Raw genomic sequence first — 9290 nt, forward strand, 5'->3', positions numbered from 1 at the left:
GTTACTCCACTCATCCATATGTTCCTTAATCACTTATTTGCTATATGCTACCTCCTGAGGAACAGGGGACACAGGCAAAAAGATGACATTATAAGTGCCCTGTTAGAAATTATTTTCCCCTAAATATCTAATACTTGCCGCTGTCCAAGATGGAAAACTGAACAAGACAGACTCTCACCCTAATGCCGGCTGCCCATTCTTGTGTTCTCAAAGGCGTCCTACCAACTGCTCTGCACTTTGGTAGTAGCGTTTTCATTTAAGAGCATTCCTTCAAAATGTGGAACTGGTATTGGGGAACAGACTGTGACAAAGGAGGCAGACTCCTTTCAGATCTTCTTCTGTTTCTTCAGTGTAGAACTAAACTACTAAGCTATGGAAGACAACATTACAAATAAAAACTACTCAGACTTCCGAAACAGCTCTGGAGCAGATTTCAGGGCTGCCATTAGAGTCCTAGACGTTACAATGTACTTGCTCAAGTTACTGAATTTATACACCCTCCTCTATAAAGAACAAAAGGGACACATTCAGTCTACTGTTAACAGACAGCTCAAAATATTAGAATTAAAGTATTTTCATACTTACAAGACTCTGTGCTGTAGCTTTAATTTTACAGAGGAATTTGAAGCACAGAATCTTGCTAATTTCAAACCACCTGAGCTATAACTCGGCTAGTACAGCCCCATGAGGCCCCAGGATGAGAAGTATTCGACACAGACCCTGCTGGGAAGAGAAAAAGTGACAGAGAACAGTAATAGATACAGAGAAGACTAGGAAATTAAATAATGAAAAAGAAGCAGTAGTAAAGAAACAGCACTGAGAAAAGTAAAACAAAAGCAAAACCAGACGGAACTAAAAAGAAAAATATATAGATGATCTTAGTAATATCTAAAGATTATCTCAGGAATAAATACAGAAATTAAGGTAGAAGGATAAAATATAAAAGAAAGGAAAAAATAAAGGAAAAAAACATATGTGAATAGACAAAGTTGTACCCCAGTGTACAACTGAACAAGCTGCAAATAAGGAAATTATGAGTCACATTTAACATATCTGTAGTGGAAAAGACACCACTGGCCTTTACTTCAGTATTTTGAGTCTCTCCATTACTTGTAAAGTATTTAAATTTCCAAACTACTGTGCTGTGCTGACTGATTTTTACATTATACAATAATAGAATAACATGCAATAAAAATAGTTCACTTGCAAATTTAAAGTAAAATTTTTCCACGCGTTAAAACAAAAGCATGACCATTTTTTAATTCTTCAGCAATGTAAAATAGAGAAAAACAACCCTTACTTGCTGGGAGTAAAGGAGGGAAGAAGAAGAAAATACCCCTAAAAACATCATCAGAATCTTTTGAAATTTGTAAATGTTTGTTTTTATTAACGCAAGTCTTCCTTTGATTCTCTTCCGCCAAAATTAGACAGAAATACTCAAATTTTTGACATACTGGTCAAGGTAAATCTCAAGTATAGAAATAAATTTCTTTTCTGTAGATGTTATCCCTGATTTTCTTTCACTTAGCTAACTACATGGAACAGAACTCCACTGTCGTTGCTGCTTTGCATTGCTGTAAATGCTATATCCACCTAAATCACACTAACATCAGCACTGAGCAAATCCAGGGCAGATTCCGTATTTTAATTCTACAACCATCACAAATTATATGGAAACAGTTGAGCATTTTAAAATTTCTACTATGTTACATGCAGATAATAACATAAAAACCTTACATTATGCTTCAACGAAAAGAACAGCAAGTCTAAAGCAGTAACTAATACCTGTCTAGGTAAGCCTTAAGAAGAGCTAATAAACTCTAGTAAAGCAATGACACATAAATTGATAGTGAATAAATACTACTAAGTCTCTAAACTGTAAATGAAGATGGCATACTTTATATTAAAATATTTTTCTATTGATATTTCAGATGCATATGTTCAATAAACTGAATAAATGCTTTTTGTTAGAAAAAAAAATGTATTTGCAAGGGAAACAAGGTCACCAATGATACAATTCATGTAAAGAAACACCAAATTCCAACTGTTTTACAAAAGTTTTCCTGTAAGCCTGTAACCTGCTTAACTAAGAATTTGCCTTAGAGTACCCTGTACTGACTGCCCAGTGCGAGAAAAGAATCACAGTAAGTACCATGTGAAATACTAAAGATTTACTCCCATTCTTCATTAATCTCAGAATTGTAAAGACGGATTTTCTCTTTCGAATAAAACACATGAAAATCAATTAGGATTAATATATTTAATAAAGCATATACCTTGACAGAGGACTGAAACCCCATTTTAAAAAAAGATGGGAGTTATATCACAGGGCTACTGGTTTATGGTTCTTTAGCCACAGAAGCCTGTTATTTTGGAAATAAGGAGTAGTAAAGAACAAATTTCAGCAACGAAGTAAAAACACAGCACCAAACCAAGCACTTTAAAACAAATTAAGTTATTTTATTAAGGAGAGAATCTTTAGATGAGCTCTGTGATTTGTAAATACATGAACTAACTGCCTTTTAAATCCTATTACACTTCCAAACTCTCTCCATCCGTAAAACTGATCCAAAGGAATAAATAACTAAAGTCTTCAGAAGAACCTAAAATGGTAGCTTGTTACCTACAAACAGAAAAGAGTGCAATATAAACATTCTCAAACTTCCGAGTATAACACCAATATAATAAATTTAAATTTTATACAAGAAAGTTACTACCTTTGTCACAAGACACTGTACAACTGTTCGCATGGACAGCTTGGAGGAAGGAAGGCATAAAGAGGTAAGAAAACTTGAGAGAAACAACATGAGACTCAATTTGGGCTGCAATCTGAAGGTTACACTCAAAATCACTTCATCTGCAGAAGGAAAAATACACATACATTTGGATTTAGTGAAAAAAGCCTGACATGACTTACACAGCCAAACAGGACGCTATCTAAAGAAAAGAAATATTTGTAATCAGAACAACTGGTTTGGCTCCAGAGATTCAGTAGGTGATCACAATTCTAGCAGAGGTAACGCTGTTTTCAACAGGAGTCATGAACATTAGAAAGAACAGACTGCACCTGGGGGAAATAATTTCCCAGCAGCAATCCAGAGGGACAGGGAAAAAAAGGCAATTAAAAGATGTCCCTGATAGTACACTCTTGTAGGGTCAGTTTTCCTCATCATTAATAAGAAACACCTGATTTAAAAAACACTCATTAACTAAATTGTTTTTTTATTATTAAATCCAGAAATGTCTCCAGATGACATGCAATTCAAATTCCATTACCTCTATTACATGCATAATCAATCAAACTGCCCCAGTAAATGACATCCTAAAAAGCTATGGAACTTGTGATAGCTCAGAAATACCAATTTAGTATGAGTGTTGGTTATTTAGTTGAACTGCATGTGACCAGTCTGACCTGCTATGCTAACAAGCTTATTAACGTAGTGGATAAGATTCCAGCATGTCTTCCAGCAAGAAACAACAGAAGAAAGCAAAACCTATCACTAGGGTACCATCCAAAGTTGAAAATAAGGTGTTGCTCTCAAGAGTTACGTCACATCCTAAGCTTCAGAGGTTTCCACTTCTGTTCAATGAATCGCTCAGGAAAAACAAACAAAAAAACCCCACAACACAGCAAAACCACACTTCCACACCACCCAAACATTAAAAACACCAAAGAGCCCCTCCTGTGTTGGTCATTCACTTCTTGAAAGAACAGCCACCTGACAACACTGATCACCAGAAGCACACACACACCTAAAACATAATACGGGACACTTCAGCATTTCTGATTGTTTCAAGAACTTTGGTTGCATTTAGTTCTGAAAAGCCTCATTTTGTCCAATCCTGTCCTTCAACTGACAAAGACAGCACATATATCAGCTTCCCTTATCAACACTAGGTCTTACTCCTAATACCTACTTCAGGACAGTAAATTGCTTCTTCCGTTACTGCTAAGCTCCTATGAGCTGCAGTGAGTAAGATCTGTGGACACCTTGTACCTGGATTCACTGAAATAACACAAAACTTCCTAACTGTGCTGTTAAGAGCAGCAATCTGCTCAGTCTAACTCCACAAACCTGCAACTCAGCTATATCTTTACCGTTTAGCAGTCACTCTTCACAAACACATCCTAAAAGGATTTCAGCACAATATCTGTTATATTGACCCACAGCCTTTCCAACTTTTCAGAGGGTCACAGAGTTCCTTCTATATCTGCTCAAAGCCATTACCAGGATCACCTGCAAAGAATCTTCTCCAAACATGTAACTTCAATCAAAACTGAACAAGACAACCCCATTCTATTACTCGGTGGCAATCACCGAGCAAGCTCACATTGTAGACAAAGCCCAACAATGTAACCTAACTGAGGGAGCCATTTAGATCCAGCACAAACTCGATTCAGGCCAAGACATGAATACAAGACTACTTTACTGGTACTGATAGCAACAGACATGAGAATCATGCTCGTTGTTATTTGTCACACACCAGTACTTCTGACTATGAGATACTCAGTACAAGGAGGACATGGACTAGAAGGCTCTGGGACACCTCATTGCAGCCTTCCAATACTTAAAGCTTCTAAGAAAGATAGGGACAGACTTTTAAGAGGGCCTGTTGCAATAGGACAACAGGTAGTAGTTTTAAACTAAAAGAGAGTAGATTCAGACTAGATGTAAGAAAAATTTTTTACAATGAGGGTGACACCTTGAACAGGTTGCCCAAAGAGGTGATAGATGCCCCATCCCTGGAAACCTTCAAGGTGAGGTTGAACAGGGCTCTGAGCAACTTGGTCTAGCCAAAGATGTCCTTGTTCCTTGCAGGGGGGTTGGACTAGATGACCTTTAAAGGTTCCTTCCAACCCATGCCATTCTATGATTCTATGCTACCATCCTCCCCAAGAAGAGCATTTATAATCCAACTCAGAAAACTTGCATTTTCTGGATAGATACCTCTAGCATACAGTGATTGGAAACCAAATTTCAAGTCACAGAAATCCATGTGTTTCTGTCTTATAGCCAAGTACTTGAACTTTGTATGTTTAAAAGACATACTGGTAGCAATTGGTTGTATCCACATACAGTCATATAACTGGTAACTCACCATAAGGAGAGCTTGGTATTAACAAAAAAAGCTAGTTCATGGTAAATGATTTGCAATACAAACCCTAAAGCTAAGCAATACAGATGCAATGTTGGTGAGTAATAACTCTGGATTAGGCCTGTAAATAACACCCAACAAGAACTAATGTTAATGAAGCTGTAAGAAAAATAGCAAACAAACTCACACTCAAACCCAAGTTATGAGCAAGAGAGAAAACATCCTTGGACAAAAAGACCTGATCTCCAAAGTGAAGCAGAGAAAATGTCACGATCCTGAGTAATTTGGTATGTGGGTGAGCATGCCTCAAACGAGCCTCTCTCAAAGCTTCTGCCACTCACATGTACTCATGTTCACAAAAGCAATTTTGTATTTAGAACATGGTATAAGCTCTTTGGGTTGAATGACTATAAAGATAGTGTCTCAGTTTGTGCACAGGTTTACAAATACTCTTACCCTCTGCTCAAACCAGGCTTTCAAAGAAGTATTAGTGAGCCATGCCTTCTGCTCCTCCATTTTATCTGTGATACCTAATACCACTTTAACCAAATCACCTCCTCAGTCCAACTACTTTTACCTTTATCTCTTTAGCTGCCTCACAGCAATCAAATAAGCTGTAGCACGGAATCTTCATCACTTTAAAAACTAGACTGAACAGAGTACATTCCAGTTATTCATGGAGCAGCAAGCATGATCAGTCCATCCTTTCCTGGCCCTCTGAACTGATTTCCATGAGCATTTTGTTCCTTTTCTTAAACAGTTACATGGACTAGGCATGGATTATGCAAAATACTGTTTGAAGATCTAAAATAAATTGTGGTAAATAAATCTGTACCTCTGGAAAAAGTTAACTCTTTCCTTCTTGAATGATACCAAGACCATAAAAAACACTATCATCTATCATTCCAGTATTTCCTAAGTCCTGCCCTTATTAACTTAAATAGATAACAACAAATGTACCTCAACCTAGTAAAACCTTACTGAAAATACATTTTTCTAGGTACACTTATAACCCCAGTGAAAAAGCCAATAACCGACCATTCTGTTACCATACTGCTTAATGCAATGGGGGGTGGGGAGGGGATAAGGGAGAAGAACCGGAAGGATCAGAATAAAGCACACCATCATTCCATATGACACACCAATGGAGTTGTAGCTCTAAGGATGCAAGCAAGGCAGGTTTATGTGGGGAAGAGTTATGCTTTTTTTATTTTTTAGACAAATTGATGTTGGTGTAAAGATGAGCTTTCACACATACTGTCTGGAAAAAAACATGCTTTGTACGCATAATTCTTACCGAGGGTACTATTATCTTGGACAATTGCATTCTTACCAGCAGACTACATAAGCTGTGTTAGATCACCAACGGTCTCAGACAAATCAAATAAATCATCAGCTATATGAATACTCAAGGAAGAAAGAGACACGAAGAATCTTTGCTTCAAACTGGTAATTGTTAATCTCAACTAAAAACCGTATAAACAAACACTGTGGTCCTACCATCTCAGAATAGAGACAGTTCTCATCAAGACCCAGAAAGAATAAGCAACAGCAAGAACATTTCATGTCCTTCTGGATATGTACTACATTAATTCCAAATTGTATGTTTTAATTTACTTACTGAAATATGGCTCTACTCTTGCTTTCAGATTAAAAAAACCCACCACATTAAAATAATGAACTCAGCATAAATCCAATCAGTTAATAATTTATTCCCTTAGTCTGCAGACAGCACGAAATAATAGCCCTCACATAAGAGAGTTAGCTTGCTTATTTTAATGAACCTTAAAAATTAATTGTGATTATTTTAGTATCAGTAGTATTATTTATTGCATTGCTGATCACTTTTAGGAGAAATATGTGCCAAGAAGCCCCCAAAAGTCTCCCTGTAACTCTAAAAATATATAGCTGCACCCAATGGTTAATTAAAAAATTTTAAATGCAGTATAGGTTTACTAGAGGTTGCACAGGATGCAGTGCGAAACAGGGAACTGCATCACTGTTTTACTAGAAAGAAATTAAAAAATTAGGAGGAATTTGGTTGTGTACATTGTACACTCATGCACATTAAGACTGACACAGTTTTGTTTGGGGGGTCACAAAAATATGTAAGGATACAGACTGCAGCAAGAATAAACAAAAACATTAAGGATGGCCTCAAATAATATTCTACTAAAGTAGTAAAAAGACCAAATGTCTTGTTCCAGCTTTGTAGTCTGCTTGTTCTGGCTTTGTAGTTTGCTTTTCAATTGCCTTCATCCGTATTATCTCTGATTTACAGTTTTCTGTACTTAATTCAGTGAAGGTAAGAATTTAGTCTGTTAGTAGAAACAAAATACCTGTTGTATCAGGAAATGGTCGGGATTTTCAAAAACAGTTCCTAAGCTATTGGGGGAAAAAAAATGTTGCTATAATCAATGTTATCTACAACACCTTTCAGTAATGAACCCAAGATTTTTTTTTTTTCCCAACATTCAGTCAAATAGAAAAAAATTAAGCACAAAGTGTATTTTCATCTCTTACAACAAGTTCAATGTAATTATTCCAACTATTCATCTATATAAAGAATTTTAGCAACTGATCACCCTTTTTTTAAACCAAACAAAACAAACAAAAAAACCCCACAAACCTTCAAAAACTACTCCACAACACCTAAAATTATTTTTATTTAAAACTTTTCTCTAAATTGTTTCCAAATCAGGTGTTTCCAAACAGCAAAAAAAGAAAGAGAACTGTATTACCATTGAGGGTTTTGTCTGAAGCCAACCAAAGCAAAGCACACAGAATCTGTATCAGCCCAGTACTAGAATACCTGGCACTAACTGAATAACCCTGAGGTCAGAGCAGTAATTTGTACTACTCTCATATTCCTACTGCTAATCCAGAATGACTACATTTTTTTAAGACAACTAGCAACTTCACTGGTGAGGCACAGTACATACTCTAACAAATCATGACTTTAATTTGGAATAATTTACGCATACTCAAGACAAAGCCTAAATTACTCCTGATCCAGATTAGGAGCCTTCCTGTATGGTTACGCAACAAAGTTAAAAAGAATTGCACACAGTTTACATGCCAGGCATGTAAGCAGCGTAACAAAAAGGGCAGGAAGGAGACAGAAATCCCAAATTAATATTTCTACATCACAAAAAAGGGTTTGTACTAGAGTATAACTGTATTTTAAATTGTAATCTTAAAAAAATTGTAAGATTTACCTGTTGAACAAGGCATCTGGAAATTGGTATCATTGCTATCCAAAACAGGCAAACAGAACTGGGCACTTGCAGATCCTAGCATAGGATCCTTATCGCTGAGCATGTTCTTCAGCGAATCCTCTAAGACATTTTGACTTGTACTAAAATCCTCACAGACTTCATTCTCCAGGTTGGATCCTAGAAATAGGGCATCATCTAAGTGTTCAGTAGGAATTAAATGGTTAAATGTATCAACTATATCCATGAAGAATCCTGTGTGTCTTTCAGCCCTATAGAAAGACAAGAAAAATACCATAAGAAAATAAGCTACAAATTATAAAACACCTAAGAAAACAGCAAATTGTTTTGGCTGTTGTGTTTTATAAAGAATGCTTAAGGTATTTTAGAATTGTAACAAACAAACAAACAGAAGAATCTGCTTATTCCTTAGTATGGCTGACTGCATAGCTAAAGATCAATTCTCTGATCATTTAAAAAAAGAAAAACCATGCTAAGTTAATATAAACTTCGCTATCAGTATCAGAGTGCTGCCACTTCTACAGAGTGTGTGTAACAAGGATAACTGAAACACTTTCTAAAATCTGCTTAAACCTTAACCAACCCAAAGGCGTGAGACACTAGAGGGAGGGGGAAATTAAGCTAACCTAGTTAGCAGCATTGTGAGTGTACCTCACCTTTAAATGTTAAAAAGGTGAGGTCAGCTTCTACCAACATCAGTGGAGCTGAGAAGGCTCAGGAACCTGTCATACTAGGCCCAAAATTGAGAAGAACTATATTTCCGTTCATAAAGGAACTACCAAGTACTTCACAGCAAGAAACTGTTTTTAAGCAGCAAGGCCTTATTATTTTTCACTAAAAGTTACAGAAATTTAAGATTAAAATCTGACCTCAATCAACTATATGCAAATTCTGATCTGCCTTCAAAAGGGCCAGGAGCCTTTCAGAAGCTTCAATTTTGAAGAAGTTTAGGTAAAA

General features: G+C 36.3%; 1 protein-coding gene across 1 annotated transcript in view; it reads right to left on the reverse strand.

Moving 5' to 3' along the window:
* Window positions 1–8610, reverse strand: part of PHF3 (PHD finger protein 3) — a 40527-nt gene extending 31917 nt beyond the window's left edge. Inside the window, exon 1 of the mRNA XM_010011721.1 lies at window positions 8316–8610. Within this exon, the coding sequence (XP_010010023.1) occupies window positions 8316–8610 (295 nt within the window). The remainder of the gene's footprint in view (window positions 1–8315) is intronic.
* Between the last annotated feature and the right edge of the window lie 680 nt (window positions 8611–9290).

The sequence above is a fragment of the Nestor notabilis genome, unplaced genomic scaffold (assembly GCF_000696875.1).
Source record: "Nestor notabilis isolate BGI_N333 unplaced genomic scaffold, ASM69687v1 scaffold19113, whole genome shotgun sequence".
Classification (NCBI taxonomy): Eukaryota; Metazoa; Chordata; class Aves; order Psittaciformes; family Psittacidae; genus Nestor; species Nestor notabilis.